We start from the raw sequence: 18,796 nt of genomic DNA on the forward strand, positions 1-18,796 counted from the left end.
TGACTACAGTGTGTTTTAGTGGTAGGTTAATGCATTTTTGTGACTAGTTTATATGTTAGCATTAGCACTGACGGTTAACGGTAAACAAACCGTTGTACTCAGTAATAGGTCGGCTTTCTAAGGTATTTCAGCATGAGTGAGACTAATAAAAATTGTAATATAATGTTTTATCATTAATGCTACACACGTTTGTAGTGAAAAAGAAAAGTTAACTCGTCTGCCGTGACATTGTTCCACAATGCCGTGACCCGGATTCGAACCGGGGTTGCTGCGGCCACAACGCAGAGTACTAACCACTATACGATCACGGCGAGCTACGACGAGATACAGACTCTGTACGCACCACGTTGAGGTCATTCGTAGAAAACAGGAGGAAACATACTGGTATTCAATTCTGGTTTGAAATGGACTTTGATGGACATATACGACCTAAAACATGTATAAATGAACTGAAGACCTTTCATAAACCCATTTTGGTCGCGTTTGAGCTTTGAGAGCAGAGACATTTTCCTCACGCATTTGCTGTAGCGGTGCGACCTCTGGTGAAGAAATGGTAGAGACACTTGTAAACATAGACCACATGTGATTGGACGAACAGCTATAGACGTATCCTGTCGAGCTTCCGAGGCTTTTGTAACACACTCGCCGTGAATGTTACCAAACGCAGCGATCGTGATGTTAAGAAACTGATCCACGCTCCACAAACGGACTCTTAAAGGTAACATTATTTAAGCTAACATTTTATTTATCTGACTGGCAAAACATTAGCCCTAAGTTGTTGTCTTCGTTTTTCCACGTTTACTACCACTGTTTACTAACTAGTTGTTTATTAAGGCGTAACAGACTGTTGTTAGTCAGATGTTTTCTGTCGGTGTAATTAGATAATGATATGCACATTTTTATATGGAACTGATCATCGCTCAATTACCACCATTACCCTGCTTGATACTGCTTTAGAAACACAAATAAATGTTTTGTTTGCAGAAAATCAGCATGTCCCACACGTGTATTCACTGGTTCCGCAAGGGGCTCAGACTGCACGACAATCCAGCACTGATCGCTGGTCTGAAGGACTGTAAGGAGCTGTACCCTGTATTTGTCTTGGATCCTTACCTTTACAACAAGGCTTTTGGCTTGAACCGCTGGAGGTTTCTTATAGGATCACTCAGGGACCTGGATTGCAGCCTCAAAAAACTCAACTCAAGGTGCAACAATGGCAGACAATTTAATTTAACACACGTATTTGTCACTGTGATTATTATTAAATTGTGATTCTGTATTGTTTCTGCTTTAGGCTGTTTATTGTCAGAGGTGAACCTAAGGATGTGTTCCCCACGCTCTTTAAGAAGTGGAAAGTGTCAAAGTTGACTTACGAGTACGACACAGAACCTTACAGTTTAAGCCGTGACCAAACTGTCACAGAACTGGCTAAAGAACATGGGGTTGAAGTCATTTACAAAGTATCACACACCCTCTTTGACATTAACAGGTTTGGGGATTCTTGATTATAGACATGTTTCTTGTTGCCCTTGTCATAGTAATTAACTTATATCATCATTACAGAATAATCGAAGCAAACAATGGCAAGCCTCTTCTTACCTATAAGCGGATGCAAGCCATTGTAAGTGACCTTGGTTCTCCTAAAAAGCCAATCCCTGCTCCGACTGTGAATGATATAAAATGTACGGTAACACTTTAAGAATAATATCTTCTAAATGACACGTTACTCGTGACAAGGTATCCCATCTGTCACAGATACAAGTACTCCATCCTCTAAAGACCATGAGGAGAAGTTTGGTGTTCCTACACTAGATGAGCTGGGTCATGACATTGCATCCATCTCTGAGGAGCTTTTTCCAGGTGGAGAAGTAGAGGCTTTGAAGAGGCTAGATGAACACATGAAAAGAACTGTAATGCTCATGTAGTAAATTGTACAACTGTGATCTATATACCAAGTTTGTATTCATTTATATTTTTCTTTCCTTTAACTAAGCAATGGGTGTGTAATTTTGAAAAACCCCAGACCTCTCCTAATTCTCTGATGCCAAGCACCACTGTTCTTAGTCCTTATGTCACGTTTGGTTGCTTGTCTGCACGCACTTTTTGGTGGAGGTTGGCAGAGGTCTATCAAGGGGTAGGTACCATCACCAGAGTTATTCTGTGTTCCATAACTAGACTTGTTGATTTTTGTGTCTTCTTCCTTTCATTCAGAAAAAGCACTCCTCTCCTCCAGTTTCTCTGCATGGTCAGTTACTTTGGAGGGAGTTCTTTTACACAGCCAGTTTAGGAATCCCCAACTTCAACAAGATGAAAGACAACCCTGTATGTACGCAGGTGGACTGGGACAATAATCCAGAATTCCTGGCCGCTTGGAGAGAGGTATCACTAAAGTTATTTATACATGTAGTACATTTAAATTCAGAGTATTGCAACAAGCTTCTCACTTTTTTATCTTCGAAGGCTCGGACAGGGTTTCCATTCATCGATGCCATTATGACACAGCTGAGGACTGAGGGGTGGATTCACCACCTGGCCAGACATGCTGTTGCCTGCTTCCTTACTCGAGGCGACCTTTGGATCAGCTGGGAGGAAGGACAAAAGGTGCAAAACAAAGTTTTAACATAATGAAATTGTCTGTATTCAGGAACTGTGAAACATGGACATAATCTGCCAATTTTACAGGTTTTTGAGGAGCTTTTGTTAGATGGAGACTGGGCTTTGAATGCCGGGAACTGGCAATGGCTCTCAGCAAGTACCTTCTTTCACCAGTTTTTCAGAGTCTACTCCCCCGTGGCATTTGGCAAGAAAACAGACAAAAATGGAGATTATATCAAGTAAGACAAAACTTGGGCTGCAACTAATGATTATTGAACAAAATAAGTTTTCCTTTAAAGCACACATTTTATACATTTCTGGTGTAATTTTGATGTAAATATAATCATTGTTTGATTACTAATGACATTTTAATTATCAGTTAGTTGCAATTAAGCCATTAACTTGATAAATGGTAGTAGTTATTACATGTTTGCATTTTGCAGAAAGTACCTGCCTTTATTGAAAAAGTTTCCACCCCAGCACATTTATGAGCCATGGAAAGCTCCTCGCAGTGTCCAGCAGGCTGCAGGATGCATTATTGGCAAAGACTATCCAAAGCCTCTTGTAGAGCATGAAGTTGTGAGGAAGAAGAATATTCAGAGGATGACGTTAGCCTATGCCAAGAGATCAGCAGATAAGTCTGAGTCACCCAGCAAAAAACAAGGTTTGTGAAAGTCATTTTTCTACTACTTATCTTGTTATAATATTTCTATAATTTTTTTTGCATTACACAGGTGTGAAACGCAAAGCACCATCTGTTGTGGACATGTTGAATAAAAAAGCAAAACAGAAGTAAAGCAAAGCAGTAGCCAAATGAACATTGTATTATAAGGGGTCTTAAACTGTGTGTGGTTTACATTTTTTTAAACAAATATTTTCTTTTGCACATTTTGCAGTTGTGTGTACTTGCTTCCCGTCTATAGTCTTAGTTTCTTTTTTTCTTTTCTTTTTTTTTTTTTTTTTTTTAACAATAAATACTGTTTTTGTTGCTTAAAACCACTAGATGTCACTGTGTCCCTGTTTCATTATCAGACGTTGTTACATTCTGGTTATATTAATGTTAACTAAAGTTATATTAATTGCAAGAATACTAATTATATTAATGCATTAATTTTACTGTGTTATTTTAGGGTTATACAAGCTGACACTGACACTTTGCTCAGGGCATAATTACTTAATTTTATGTATGTATGTATGTCTATTGATTATTTCCACTGCAATTCAGTGTGGCCTTACAATGTAGTGTTTGTTTACAACCTTTGTTTGTTTGGGTAAATGGGAGTAATAAAAGTATTGCTGCATTTGTGCGTGCGTGTGCTGTGCGGGTCACACAGCTGTCTTTGGGGGATAGGTCTTCTCCTGTTTCTGCTTCCTTGGAGCTGACACTGGGGTGAATATCCAGAGGATGATGTCATAACATTATAAGGCTCACAAACACAGGCTGAGATTTTGTGCATCAGAAATCACACTGATGTTTGCTGTTTACCTTTCTACTCATTCATTAATCTGACAGATTGTGCATTCTAGTTTCAATAGGCCAAAAATGGTCTTCTTGTTTCTTGTAGTTGTTTTACATCCATTACCGACAATGATAAAGGATAAATATAAATGCTTTAGCTGATATTGCTTTAGTGTTCAGTGAAGTTATGTTTTAACAGGTGCAATGCTGTTTATGTTGACACATCATATTTTGTAAAAGGGTGTTGGACTGAATAAGAACAGCATGTTCAAATGCAGCTGTTATTCAAGTGGCTTAAATTGTACTGTATTTCTCATAGGATCTGATATCCTTCATGGAAGCTTAATCCATCTTTTCATGTAGTATCAGGTATGAAAGACAATGGTTTTGGCTATTGTATTTCATTATGGTAGATGAATTCAAAAAGATTTATAATCATATTATAGACATCTTATATTTCTGTATTAGATACAGCATCTTACAGTAAACACAGCATAAACAAGAGGAATGAATCACTATTTACCTCTATTAATGAAGTGGTTAATTATTAACCCAGCCATCTCCTCAGACAATGCGTGGATGACCTTAACTCAATGTCAGGTAAGGTATAATGCAAATGTTATCGCCACTATTATGACTCTGACAAAAAGCAACAGAACTGTGTCCAACAGTTCATATTCAGAGGCGGAAAGGTCAGTATTTATTAGACCAGGAAGCTGCTCAATAAATACCACAGTGAAACTAAAGAGCAACCAGAAAAGGTGTTGCTTAATCCACTCATACTGTGGTTATGTCTATGAATTTTATTTTTTAATTCTTGACAATAGATTTAGGCAAAATAAGGGCAGATCTGGAGGTTATTGTTTGTATTGCTTCAATAAATTTGATACATTAAGCCACATGATCTCCACATAGAAAAGCTTCAAGCAATGTGGTCACGATTCCTTTGATCATCTGGATATTCTGTGTCAACAAATACAGTTTGTTTTATTTAAATGACATTTTGTAACAGATTTCCATTATGGGTGCAGTGTCCAATTTTTGAAGTTTTTGTATGCAATAGCACTAACTATTTACTATATAAATCTTCTGAATATAGCTCTGGGGTACCCCTTCCCAACACGCTGCAGGCTTAGAGGATCTGCTGTCTAACACGATGAGCTCATCCTGCCACTTGGACCCCATAGTGTTTCCACACACTGTTATGCTTTGATCTTTCTGTAGACCCCTATCCAGGAAATGAGGTTCACTCTGACGTTTTCCATCTCCAATGAAGACTACCAGCCAATGACACAAACAACTCTAAACCGATGATGTAAGTACATTATGAATCTCATTATTATTATTTGAGTATGTAAAATGAATCCTATGTTGTATGCCTGTGTGCAGGCAGGCCTGTGTCCAGATAAAAGTCCATGGCTCTTTGGCACTCACTGATGTCTGCCTATATAAGGCTCTTCAATTCCTACTGCTTTTCCTCTGGGGTGCTCCAACATAATTGTCAGTCTCATGGCCATACCATAGAAACTCTTAATATTAGTTAAGTTTTCTTACATACTGAGATTGTGTTTTATAAATCACTCTTTTTATGTTATTATCATATTTGTTATGTCAATTTTATTTAAAATATTTATTTTATTGTAATTTAATAGATTCATAGTATAATATTTATTTTTGTTTTTTTTCACACACATTGCAATCTCTTTTTGAATGTTTTACACTACGTAGTCCTTTTTATTTTTAAACTGGTGTTTAGTCCTTGTTGAGACATACAATAGTGGTCCAATGGTAACTTTTGGAAAGTATGATGTGCTCTTGTGCCTATTTGCAGGCCAACTATAAATAGTGCAGCAGCCTACGCATGCTCATGTTTGATTGGAAATTTCATTGCCTTAAGTCAGTGCTCTGGGGTATCTGTCAAAGGAGGGAAGAAAGTTTGGAATGGTAAGTAAGTTTGATTTATTTTACAGAGCATCTTAAATAAAGGTATACCATGAGATACACAAACAACGATGGTTAAAATATTGCTTATTGTTATAACTGGATTATTTAAACTATAACAAATGATGTATCTTTTTTAGGATCATTGCTTTGGAACATAACTTTTTGGTAAACTTGCTATTTTTGGGACGGTTTTTGGAATTTGACGGAAATGGGTTCTCGGAGGACAATGAACCGTTCTCTGTCTGGCAATGGAAGATCCCTAAACGGGACAGAAGTGAGAGGGAGCAGTCGCCTCCCTGGGTGCAGCTATCTCTCCAATGTGAGGCCAGAAAACAGGTACAAGTCCAGTGATTACAAAATAACAATAACATACAAACAACAACTTGTGCTGTATAATTTCTTAGTACTTAGCGCTATAACAAAACAAACTTTTTCCAAACCTATTATTTGCCTACATATCTTATTTCTTTGTTTGTTACCATGGCCACCAGAGTTTAAATAAAGTGCTGATTAAGAACAGTATGTCAGTAATGCAGTCTGGGGCTCACTTCACATCAAGCAATCCACTAATAAAGCGGTAGCAAAGCAAATAATATTTACACAGCTATAATTTACCTACAGCAATTATTGTCAATTCTTTCTTCATTTTGTGTATAATGTATTCCAGCCTGTAATCTTACACTAAGAAAGCCTTCATTTTATATTTACATTATTTCTACACCCACGCAGTTCTTTTATTAAATTTGTGATTAGCGTTACTGTGTTGTTTATTAATTTACATGTGAAGATTACAGAAATTACTGTCTTGTGGTGTTAGCTTAAGTACAGACAACATTCAGTGAAGTGTAACAATGTCCCTTTAATGTGCAGTGGCCCAATGCTGTTAGACCAGACGTGGATTAAGTGCACATCACATATAAGCACCAATATAATGTGCTGATTAAATGCATGCTTGCATCTATCCTTTCTCATTTCTTCATCCTTCTCTTAAATAATTATTTATTGGTTCTTTATTAAGAACACAAAACATCTGTTTCAAGAGTTATTATATTGAATGAATTTGGTGAATTATGGTGAATTTCTTGTTTGACTGCTGTGAATGACATATATAACTGATATAGCCTATATTAACCAAAAATAAACAAACCAATTCAAACTCTTTGTCCTATAGCTATGCCAGAGGTGTGGGTTATTTCTTGTCATGAATTATTTGTACTTGGATTAATATTACTCGCTATCTAGATAAAATATGCCTAACAAGCTATGATTAATGGAACATGACGTGATTAAATAATGTTAAGAAAATGAGACATCATTTAACATATAATGTTTGCCCTACTTGTATTTATGTCAGGAGCACTCTGTGCAGTGTGATCGCACAATTAACGGAAGAGACTCAGCCTTTCTTTGAAGTAACTCTGAAGTCCAGAGCTGTGTCTGAGAGCTGCAATGTCAAGTTCACATGTGTCATTACAGGTAAGGCCATGTTAGAGTCTCACAATAAACTCTCTCTTAATCCATGAATGAGAATTAGTACACTAAGGGCCAAAGAATAATGCAATGATGAGTTTTCCTTTATTTATGATGTTTTCTTTTCTTTAGGGTACCCTGCACCTCAAATTACCTGGTATAAGGATGACATTCAATTAGACAGATACTGTGGCTTACCAAAATATGAAATATTCCGCAATGGTCAGAATCATTCCCTGCACATATACAAGTAAGTCAGTGCTAGCATACCATCCCCACACCAAGTAAAATATATTTGATTATTGTTATAATTTTTATACAAAAATGTTTACAATATTTTTGTTCCAGCTGCACTGAGGAGGATGCAGCAATATACCAGGCCTCTGCCATTAACACTAAAGGCATTGTGTCCTGCTCTGGGGTTCTTGAAGTGGGTGAAATGAATGAATTTAAGATCCACCAGCGCTACTTTTCCAAACTCAAACAAAAAGCTGAGAGCAAACGCAGGGAAGCTGAGGAAAAAGAAAACCAGGAACCAGCACGGACCATCAGTCCAGATCGAGCTCAGAGGAAACGTCGCTCCACTGTGGGGGGCTACATCAGTGCCCCCAGCTCCACAGAGGAGGACACCAGCAAGGAAAGCCAGCAGGAAGCTGCTGCAGAGGTCAAGGCCCGAGTACAGGAGAGCAGTGTGGAGGAGGTCAAAGACACTAATGGAACCATGGAGTCCATAGAGTCTCATTTAATTAATGGTCAGGATGCCAAAGAGAACACTCCTTTACCTGGGACACATATGAATGACTCTGCTCAGAAAGCGAAAACCCCTTTTGTAAAGAAACTGAAAATTTCCAGCACAGCTAAAGCTAATCCTGATGAGACAAAGGCTTGTGAAAAGGAGAAGAAACTCTCTTTGGCTGTTTCAGAGTTACCTGAATCTCCAAAAAAGTCGAAGCATTTGATGGATTCTATGGAAGTGGCAAGTAGTCCTACTTCAGCCTCAGTGCTTCCCTCTTTTAAATCTTTGAAAAGACGTGTGACAAGTATTGGTGGCAAACAAGGCTTAAATCAGGAAAAAGTTGAACGTAAAACAACTAAAGGAAATGTAAAAGTACAGAGTGTAAGTCCCTCCAATAGCCCCACTCCCATGGTACCTCCCAGAGCTTCAAAACTCCAGTTGCCTCAGCCAACAATAAAACAGGATAACAGTACAACACCTAAGGTCATGGACAGGGATAAGAAGGCACAGGGTTTGTCCCCTGATATGACTCCTCACACAGACACATCATGTGACAGCGGGACTGCTCTTCCTCAGCCTCCATGTCAGCAGGTCAGACAAGAGCCGCCCCAAAGGGAAACAAGACCTGACCAAAAAAGAGGGCGCATGCCTGCCCCAGTGCAGAAGAGGGAGGTGAGGCAGACTGTTACGCATGAGCTCATAAGAGCTTTGTGTTGCCAACACTGGCCTCATCACTAACCCATGCTTTGCTGCTATTTTTAGACTGAAAGTATTCGCAGGCTGTTCTGGGTGATGAGAAATAAATGACGCATATGCGGACAGATGAGATAGGCATCTTTCTAAGATAAAAATGCAACTTACTTGTTTAAGAAATAGAGATTCATTTATGTTTATGAACTGAAATAAAATGTGCTTCAATTCTAGTTTTACTAATTATAAAATGCTTGTTTTTGCCACAATTTAACAACATAAATGTTTTTCTTTCATAATAATATATAAATAAATTGCAAACAATACTTTATATTGCAGTTTTGCTGTTTGTGAGAAGCTGTTTTGTTTATCCATGGTAGCATACTTTAGGATTAAGCATCAGATATTTACAGCCAGGCCCTAACAGTGTGCTCTGTCTCCTCCACAAGGCTACACAGGCCCAAGCAAAGACACAGAGGAATGAGGCACCTGTTGACCTTGAGCTGAAGCCCAAGCTCCACACAACAGTGGCAGTGGAGACGCCCTCCTCAAAGCGGACAGAACTGGACAGGCGTGGTCCGTCTTTGCAGAGTGGTCTTCACAAGGCCGTGGACAACAGGAGCCAGGACACACAGGATCATTCCAAGGGATCAGGTGAAATCTGTGTGGGTTTTTTAGCAGACACACAGAGGCCACCACTCGAAAGCTCCAGTGCCGCTGAAAACAAGTCAAAGTGTAATGTTCCTCCCACTGTAGAGCAAAGCCAACCTAATATGCCCATAAAAACTGTTGAAGGGACTGAAATACAGCTTCATGAGAAGGTAAAAGGTAAGGAGACTAATATGATAACATCACTGTCGACCAGCGGGGCTCAAAGTGAAGAGGGTGAAATGAACCCTGAAGAAAAGGCCAAAAATATTGATGAACTGACAGCTGACTTATCACAAGAAGAGAAAGAATGTGAAAGTTCAGTAGAATCTCTGCAAGTGTCATCAAGGGGACATAGTCGGTTGCAGTCAGAAGAAAATACACAGATTACAAATAAAACAGATATGTTTTTGGAGTCAGAGCCAAAAGACTTCCAAAAATGTCCATCACCCATTCCAAATATAATATCTATTGCCGAACTCCTGAGGTCACAAATAAATGCTCTTGAGGAGTCAGTTTCCTCACGAATAGCCGCAATAGACAACAAAGAAAATCCCATTGGAGGGGAAGTGGGTAGCGAAAGCAACACTACCAAAATAAACAAAGACACGCTGATTGATAAGGGCCCACCTCAAACCATAAAGGAGACACTAATGCAGATTTACAATGAGCTGATCAAAACTAAGGAACTCTTTGTGGATGAAGCTCCTGCTTTATCAAACTGTACACAGCCACGTGAGTCTATAGAAATCCCTTCTTCAGTCACACAGGAAAAAACAATATACAGTGAGATAAATGAACACAATGCAAACAACCACCTATCTGAAACTGGGTTACATCTGAAGGACAGAGGAGAGGAGCCTCTTAATGAAGAATCTGTGCATGACACTGACACAAAGGCAGTGACCGAACAGACTCCTGAAATTAAGCTGGACTCTATTCCGGTTGTACAGGTTAGAGAAATATTTCCAGCAGCACTCACTTATAATAGCCAAGTGGATGAACCTAAATCAGACATAAGTAGTTTGGAGCGTGTGCAAGACCTTCCTGTTCCAAGTGTTTTGGACAGTGTAGGTATCTTACAAAAGAACAATAATCCCACTGAAGACATTGAAACAGCAGTTACCTTGCCTCATCTTATTCCTGACATTAGTCCTATGTTGGAGAAAAATGATTGTGATTCTATTCCTTCTGCAACTCCACAAGAACTAGCATCTGGAGCCAGACGCAAAATCCCCACACATAAAACCAAACTGGAGGAAATGGAACCCCCAGTTGCCAACAATGACTTCAATACTGTAAGTGTTTCTACATCCCCACGACTTTCTCGACACTCAGCACTGCTTCAACCCAATGTAGAACCTGCGTCACCCAAGAAAAAACACTCCCCACTCCTGAGTAGAAAGAAGTCCCCTGTTGAGATCCAAAGTCCACAAACCCATGAGCTTCCAGATGCCAAATCTGAGGAGAACCTTGCAAATAAGTCCAAGAATGACCCATACAGAGGTGAAAACCCAGCTAGATTTGAGATAAAATTATGTACAATATATTTGTAAAGCTCACAAAATATCTTCTCTGTTGATCGTTCTAGCCCCACAAGTCATTCGAAAGATCAGAGGGGAAACTTTTGCAGATCACTCAGGAAACATGAAACTGTGGTGCCAGTTCTTCAATGTCCTCAGTGAATCTACTGTTGCATGGTATAGAGATGAACTGGAAGTAGCTAAAATGTTAAAAAGGTACAACATTTTTATGTTAAATACTATTATTGGTATAGACATCTGTAGCATATAAGCTGTTATCTCCCAGTGCAGGGGATGAAACACAGGTCCATCTTGCTCTTGCTCAGGCCACATCCCTCGACACAGGTGTTTATGGATGTACAATTACAAATGAGTATGGGACAGATTCAACAGACTTTCTGCTCAGTGCTGAGGGTATGTACCCTTTTCACTTTTACCTTTTATTTATTTATTTACTTATTGATTTGTACTTTGAATTTTTTTTTACTATGTTGTAGTTTTGGGTGGAATGGCTCTGCAAGAAGATCTTGGTGGTAAGATTATATATATTTTTATTCTTAACATTTTGTGTCTTCTAATGAACAATTTAATATATATATATATATATTGCTGTTTACAGTTGGAGAGGAAATTGAACTAACACCTCTAATGTTCAACAAAGGAGTGGCTGATTCTTGTGTGTGGGGGAACAAATTGTTTGGCCGCATAATGGTGCAAGAAAGTCGTCTCGGTGGAGGATTTTCCCACAAAACCTGGAGGGCCAAAGTCATTTATGGTCTTGAACCTGTGTTTGAGTCTGGTAACTCATGCATAATTAAAGTATGCAGTCCCATTGTATATGGAGGAAAAGGGGAAGGCCAGCTTATAGAAAAGAATCAAGAAGGTGTTAAACAGGTGAGGGTACAAGTACTGTTGTGATTAGGGATGTCCCGATCCGATACTGGTATCGGTATCGGTTGGCAACTTTGGACAAATCGGGAGGAGGAGCAGAGCCAAATACACTAGCTCATTTGCATATGTTAAGTAGCCATGTGCTTTGGGCAGGCTTCTCCTCTCTTTATAGGCCTCACCAATGAATAATATGGCGAAAAAACATTGCCTTTTGAAAAAGAGGCTAAAAAACATCACCTAAGACATTATTTTACAAATTATTAGACTTTATATATATATGGTAATAATTTTATTCAACTGGGGCTAAATTCAGCATGAAATACTTAATTATGTATAAAGGCAAAGTCTAAACTGTGTGAATAAAATAATTAAAAATGAGAAGATTGGTATGATTGACATGATTAAATAATGCTAAGAAAGTGAGACATCATTTCCCTCTTATTTATGTCAGGAGCTCTCTGTGCAGTGTGATTGCATAATTAACTGAAGAGACTCAGCCTTTCTTTTAAGTTAAAATTAAGTTAAAATCTCATTAAAAATAATTGGCATCTTGATGAGATACGTATCAAATCATTATCATGATTTGCAAATATAAAAGAATTTGTATGAAATCGGTAGCCAAAAAATAAAAAAATCGTGGCATTCCTAATAGTGATTGCAGTAAAATATATGACTGATGTGCTAGATTGCCTATGAAGCTATTGCATGCTATATAAAAAGGTTACACTATGCCTGTTTGTCCTGTGTGTCCTGTGTGTACTTTCAAACCAAACAGTATGTATGTATAGTCTAGCACCATATCTTCTATATAAATTACTATAAGAAAGCTAGCCAGGCTACTTATTGTTTGGATGTTTTCTACTTAAAGGCATGTAAAATTCAAAACCTTGTTCGAGAATACTGCAAGATCTTCTCCGCAGAGGCAAGAGCATTAGAAAATTTTGGCTCCTCTCTTGAGTAAGTTTTATGATACAACAAGATTTCCTTGTACATACATGTTCATGATTTTTAAGAATCTACACATTTTTGCCACACAGAGTGATTCCAGTTTACCTGATGTATCGACCAGCCAACAGCATACCATACGCCACAGTGGAGACTGATCTGAAGGGGGTGTATAGTAAATACTGTGGGCTGGATCACACAGGAAGGTTAGATATGAGGAGTGGATCGGAGGTGGAACAGAAATGTTCTGCACTGCTGCACTGGATCTTTCAATGGACCAGCGGAAACATGCTTTTCACCAAGTTAGAAGGTAGAATAATGCCTGAAAGTCATGCAATAATGGCATTATTAACATAAGGAGAGTGAGAAAAATAATCAACCTTGCTAATAAACAGGTGTGGCATGGCATGTTTGTGTAATAAACACATTTTCCATTCACAGCACTATACCTTTACATTTGGGTCTGTGTTTATGAGTTATGAGCATAAAAACAATTTGCTATTTGTGATTTTGTGCCAGAAATCTCATTATAGCTGTAGCCTCATTCCTGCATTCAAAACTAATTCAGTGCATGTTGGATTGATCACACCATGTTTTTTTGTCCTTTGCAGGTGTTGACTTTAAGATCACCAACGTTGGAATTTCTGTCAAATCTCACGGGTCAGTGCTCTTGTTTTGAAACCAGAGCTCATTTGTTTTGTAATTTGCATTTAAATCCATTTGCTAACATTTCTGTTTTTTTGCATGTTGCTACAGCCACCAAGGTCTCCCTCTTGAGGGAAATCCAAAAGTATTTGAGCAATTTGTTATCCAACATCAGTGTAATTACTTCTGTGGCTTGCTGGGTCTACGATCATTAAAGGTTATTGAGTCACTATTGATGCCTACTAAACCTAAGGGCTCCAAAAGTCCATTGGTTCAACGTAAAATGGGCACTGGCTCTTCAAGCCCTCAAACTGGACGGAAGACATCTGCTAGCCCCAGGATACCTAAGAAGATCCATTAAGCTGGCCAAAGAACTTCTTCTGAACAAAAACCTGCAGATGAATCCATGCCAAGAATAAGCTGAGTATTAGTCTTTCAAAGTGTGACATCTCTATGTAGGAACTGATAGAATAATTGAAAGTGACAACACAACATCTATGGAAATATTTCTAACAAGCCAGTAATCCTAGATATCATCTTGCATTTTGCTTTGTCAGATATCATTCCTATGCATCAGCTCTTAAACATGTTGGTTACAAAGCTGATACGAAACGATTAGCAGCAGTAGCAGCAGTCTATCTGCAGTACGTACAGTTGCAGAGTTACAGATAACAAATCATTTAAGTGTCTGCAAGGTATTGATATTTGTTTGATATCTGTATGTATATTTGAAAGTAAAAACAACACATTACATAAGTCTATCTCAAGCCAAATGTAGCAACATCAGATTTGTTTGTCCACTTGGTAATATGACATTTTCAAGTGGATCACTGGATCATGATTATGTGTTTGAAAGCACCTTTGAATAAATTTTTTTCAGAATAATTATCTGGTACTGTGTTCATCACATGTCAGCTTAGAAGAGCAGACATATTTTGATATAATTCCAGTGTGCCTTTACTATTTATTAGCATATTATGGGATGAAGCAGATTAACTTGAACACATGCCATCTTTTTCACTCTCCATTAGACTATTCATTTATGCTTCTTGGTGATTTCACTCATTCTTCTGCAATATGTTTTACTGTTGCATATAGATTACTACAGCCTAGAGTAAAACCTAAAGCCAGAAAGGATTTTGTTGAGTCAATGTCATCGTCTGTTGATTCTCTTTGTGGACTCTTAAACAAATGATGAACTGGTAACTGAAAAGTGAAAATATTGTTCTGAGTGCAGAGTGCACCCTGCCTAAGGCACACAGCAGAATTAGACTACATTCATCTTCAATCCCTAAAAGCAAAAACAACCCCTTCATATTCATTATCACTTAGTTTTCGCATTTTTTTTTACAGAGGTCAGAGAATGAAGTGTTGCCCGCGATCAGTGTTTACATTGTGAAAGGCTAATTTCATCAAGATAATCCTTTGTGATTCCCCCTCATTATGACTCATCTTTTATGTAATATCTAGACTTTAAAGCTTTAACAAACAGAAGGCTTTGAGTTCACCCATTGTCACCTTGTCTGTTCAAATCTAATTTTGCAACTGAAACATGTATTCAATAACTGAAGTACATTCAATACACAACCTATGTCATTAAAATATTAGTATTTCCATCATATTATTTTTGAATGTGATGGTTGAATTAATCTTTTGAGGATCATATATTAAAAAGGTTATGTATGCACTGTAAAGACTCCAGAGAGAGCAAAATAGAGGCAGTCATGAAACATTTCTGCACTTCTGCCACCTACTGTCTCAGCCTATAGGCAGTTTTCAGGTTGTTTCTGTGTGGGCATATAGGCACACAACTTTTAGGTAATTTTTAGATAACAAACTATCAATAAAGCAGTACAGCATGGGAGCAATTGCAATTTACAAAATGTACATTATCTTAATTACCAAATATACTATATGTGTAAGGAAAATTCTACTTTGAATATTGTTTGATTGAATGGAACAATGACGCATGTATGAGCTAAGACTGAAAATGGAGAGAAATTATGCACTGGCACAGCTCTTCTTTCTGTAGTGCATAGCTCTGATAGGATGGCATGAAAACCACAGAATCATGGCAATATTACCAGCATTAATGCTCCTGATCAAAGTAAATGAGTGAATTCTCAGTCTCTCACTGTACATTTGGAGTTGATTAATGAACTATTCACATTACTTAAAAAAAAAAAAAAAAAAAAAAAACAACTCCCCCTTAACAAGCTGCTGCTGCTGCATTATCCACTTCTATTTGTGAAATTGAGATTTTGACTATGGTTGTCAAATGTATTGACATCTAGATACTAGTTAATAATGAAAGCAGTAGAAACTATAGATAACGTACATTTAAACAAGTAGATCACAGGGTCACAATTTGACATTTCCTTAGTTGTGGAAACTATTATAGCCTAATTTAATTTTGTGTTTAAAATTGCATTGGAATTTTGAAATTTTTGAATCTTGACAACATAGCAGTGTTGGTATCATATCTTATTCTAGTATTTTAATTTACCAGATCAGCTTCTTTTATTGATTTTAAACTTTCTCACTGACAGGGTCCCGCGTGTCCTTGTAAATGGACAAATGTCTCCTCCCTCCATCTCTAACACTGGATCTCCTCAGGGTTGTGTACTGTCGCCTCTCCTTTTTATTCTGTACACGGACAGCTGCAGATCCTCAGAGGAATACAGATTCCTCATTAAATTTTCGGATGACACGGTCCTGGTGTCGCTACTTGCAGGATCTGAGATAAATCATGGCCCTGCGCTGGGGCAGTTTGTCCAGTGGTGTGAGGACAACTACCTGGATTTGAATGTTGCCAAAACTAAAGATATGGTTATTGATTTTAGACGTGCACCTTCTCATAGTGTTAGTGTCATACATGGAGATGTTGTTGAAAGTGTCGATAATTACAAGTATTTAGGCACCGTGATAGACAACAAATTGAGGTTTGATCTAAACACTGAAAGTATTGTTAAACGAGGGCAGCAAAGAATGTATCTGTTGAGAAAACAACTCTTTCAATGTAAACAGAAATATTCTCAACAACATTTATTGTTCTTTTATCAAGAGTCTGCTCACTTTTTCTTTCATTTGCTGGTTTCAGTCCCTGTCCTTCAAGGATAACTACAAACTGCAGAACATTGTTAAAACCTGCTCAAAAATTACAAGGGTTAAGCAGAGGGAGCTGCATTCTCTGTGGGAGGAGCGGGTGCTGAGCAAAGCCAAGTGTCTCCTGGCTCAGCCCCTCCATCCTTTGGCTCCTGACTTTATCATGATGCCTTCAGGGCGTCGCTTTTATGCTCCGATACGGAAAACAAGTCATTTTTCAAATTCTTTTGTGCCCTCAGCTATTAAATTGCTAAATTCTAAGGGTAGTGTTTTTTGAAGTTTTGCACTGTTTTTATGTATATTGTTCTTATATTGTGCTTTGAGTTCCACTGTGGACTGTAATGGACTGACACACTGTGTGTTTGCGTGTAGGTTAGAGTGAGAACTGCTCTGAGAATGCTGCAAATGAATTGCCCTCTGGGATCAATAAAGTTTTCTGAATCTGAATCTAGTTTTACTCCTTTGTTGTCAATAAGTCATAAGATGGTATCAGATGAAATCCTTTAAAAAGAAATAGGTGAGTTAAGCACCTCCCCCATGCTGCCTATAACATCACATTGTTGTGCATCTCTCTGACCTCTATTAGCATTAGCACGCAAGGCTGCCATGTTCATTTAGGCAGATTATGTGAAAAGGATCACACATCCCTAAATGCCACAGACTATTTGACATTTGAAAAAAACTTTTATCTCTGGTGAACCAAAAGTCGCAGGCTGGCTCTGCTCATGGTGCCATGGTTAACTTGACAGTCAGTGTAGAGTTTCTAAACCCTCACTGCAAGCTTTAGCTGAGTCTGATAGCATCAGATGCATATCTTGCCTCATTTCTATGAGATCTTAAAAAAATTTGTGCAGCACATTCTATTGTGTGAGGCACTATGCATACAACTTATGGGGTTTTCATTCAATTTAGCAATGGCCTACATAATTTTATTTAGACAATTATGTCCATCCTAATTTCATCCTAAAATTTCACATAATATCTTGAGACAGGTTCCTTTTTTATTTTCATGGTATATTATATTCTAAAAGATCCAGAGTTTAGAGTTGGATGGCAGTTGGAATGGAAATATTTTTTAAAAATCTAAGATGATTTGATCTAGTTGAGGAATTAATGTGCCTTATCTTTTACAAAACAAAAAAGGGCAGAACGATAGATAATACTAATACTGTAATGTTAGAGTATTAGATTTGCCTGTTGAGTCTTCTCCAATGTTAATTGCCACCTGTGTAAGCAGTTGTTGGCATGGATTATGGGTAATCCTTGTTTTTGCATGTTGCGATTGTGATTGAAAACCAACAACAAACTGATGGAGTGTCTGATCATTGTAAACCATTGATGAAATTGTGTTTTCAATTTGTACATCTTGCATCCTTTATTGTAGGCCTACTTGCATAAATCCATTCTGCTTTGAGTATTTAGCTGTTTGGAACGATTAAATTGAACATTGTTTAAATCACACAGTGAGCGTTGCCATTTCAATAACTATAGACTCTCTTGAAGAAAACAGTTCAGCACAAGGTTGGCATCATGGGGGAAGACAATACACAATCAAGAAAATCGCATGTGGTGAACTAAAAGGGGAGAATAACTCAATGGAAAGGCACAGTCAAGTACAATGACTCATTTAAACAAAACATTTTTTTCCCCATGATTTATAATTCACTTTGGTTGCTCGGGTGAGATCTGTGTTTACAGTTAAATCATAAATCAAACATTTTCCCAGGAAATTAAATGGGTCTACATTGTCTAATTAGGCGCCTAATGTGGCCATGTTTTTATTTAACCTTTGTGTTTTCTCTGGTCAACAGACTATAATGAAAAAGATAGTATAACCTAGATAGTTTGATGGACTTGTGGGAGAGTAAATTTCACTCACATAGGTCTATGTCTATTGTTTGTGAAAAAATATTTAAGTATTCTGTAGCCTCGGTGTCTGTGTGGGCTATAATAATAGCTTATTGTGGTTTTATTGGTGAGTATCTCATAACAATTTGATTGCTATTAGATCACTGAACTAAGAGTTAACAAATATTTAAATTGTTTAATAAGAAGGCTGTAAGCTCAGACCTAATAAACTTGCTGTTTATTATATTGTTTTATAATTATATTGCATTACATTTCATTGCAGAACAATTAGAAATG

At 37.8% G+C, this 18,796-nt stretch overlaps 2 protein-coding genes and 1 non-coding gene across 3 annotated transcripts; 2 read left to right on the plus strand and 1 right to left on the minus strand.

Moving 5' to 3' along the window:
- Positions 1–239: 239 nt before the first annotated feature.
- On the minus strand, positions 240–311 carry trnah-gug (transfer RNA histidin (anticodon GUG)). The gene has a single exon. It is a non-coding gene; the product is annotated as a tRNA-His (tRNA).
- A 302-nt stretch (positions 312–613) lies between these two features.
- On the plus strand, positions 614–3,586 carry cry5 (cryptochrome circadian regulator 5). The gene is made up of 11 exons (XM_055231885.1): positions 614–718; positions 985–1,205; positions 1,295–1,489; positions 1,564–1,682; positions 1,756–1,910; positions 1,994–2,134; positions 2,212–2,379; positions 2,461–2,601; positions 2,683–2,834; positions 3,039–3,259; positions 3,330–3,586. Exons 2-11 carry the CDS (start codon positions 994–996, stop codon positions 3,389–3,391), a joined length of 1,566 nt encoding a protein of 521 aa, XP_055087860.1. The 5' UTR covers positions 614–718; positions 985–993; the 3' UTR covers positions 3,392–3,586.
- Positions 3,587–5,914: 2,328 nt separating this feature from the next.
- LOC117393876 (alpha-protein kinase 3-like) lies at positions 5,915–17,090 on the plus strand. Its single transcript, XM_033991885.2, has 14 exons — positions 5,915–5,998; positions 6,136–6,334; positions 7,353–7,474; positions 7,601–7,718; positions 7,817–8,876; positions 9,344–11,048; positions 11,134–11,281; positions 11,352–11,479; positions 11,563–11,598; positions 11,685–11,959; positions 12,825–12,913; positions 12,994–13,211; positions 13,513–13,561; positions 13,658–17,090. Exons 2-14 carry the CDS (start codon positions 6,207–6,209, stop codon positions 13,905–13,907), a joined length of 4,326 nt encoding a protein of 1,441 aa, XP_033847776.1. The 5' UTR covers positions 5,915–5,998; positions 6,136–6,206; the 3' UTR covers positions 13,908–17,090.
- The last annotated feature ends 1,706 nt before the right edge of the window (positions 17,091–18,796 follow it).

Source organism: Periophthalmus magnuspinnatus, chromosome 3, assembly GCF_009829125.3.
Source record: "Periophthalmus magnuspinnatus isolate fPerMag1 chromosome 3, fPerMag1.2.pri, whole genome shotgun sequence".
Lineage (NCBI taxonomy): Eukaryota > Metazoa > Chordata > Actinopteri > Gobiiformes > Gobiidae > Periophthalmus > Periophthalmus magnuspinnatus.

Bases quoted from the DNA above. Each gene is read 5' to 3' on its own strand.
- LOC117393876 (XM_033991885.2), top strand. From the start codon at position 6,207: ATGGGTTCTCGGAGGACAATGAACCGTTCTCTGTCTGGCAATGGAAGA. The intron at 11,599-11,684 runs GTAAGATTATAT...TGCTGTTTACAG, and splicing joins TCTGCAAGAAGATCTTGGTG to TTGGAGAGGAAATTGAACTA. The intron at 13,562-13,657 runs GTCAGTGCTCTT...ATGTTGCTACAG, and splicing joins ATTTCTGTCAAATCTCACGG to CCACCAAGGTCTCCCTCTTG.
- cry5 (XM_055231885.1), top strand. From the start codon at position 994: ATGTCCCACACGTGTATTCACTGGTTCCGCAAGGGGCTCAGACTGCAC. The intron at 2,380-2,460 runs GTATCACTAAAG...TTATCTTCGAAG, and splicing joins TCCTGGCCGCTTGGAGAGAG to GCTCGGACAGGGTTTCCATT. The intron at 2,835-3,038 runs GTAAGACAAAAC...TGCATTTTGCAG, and splicing joins AAAAATGGAGATTATATCAA to AAAGTACCTGCCTTTATTGA.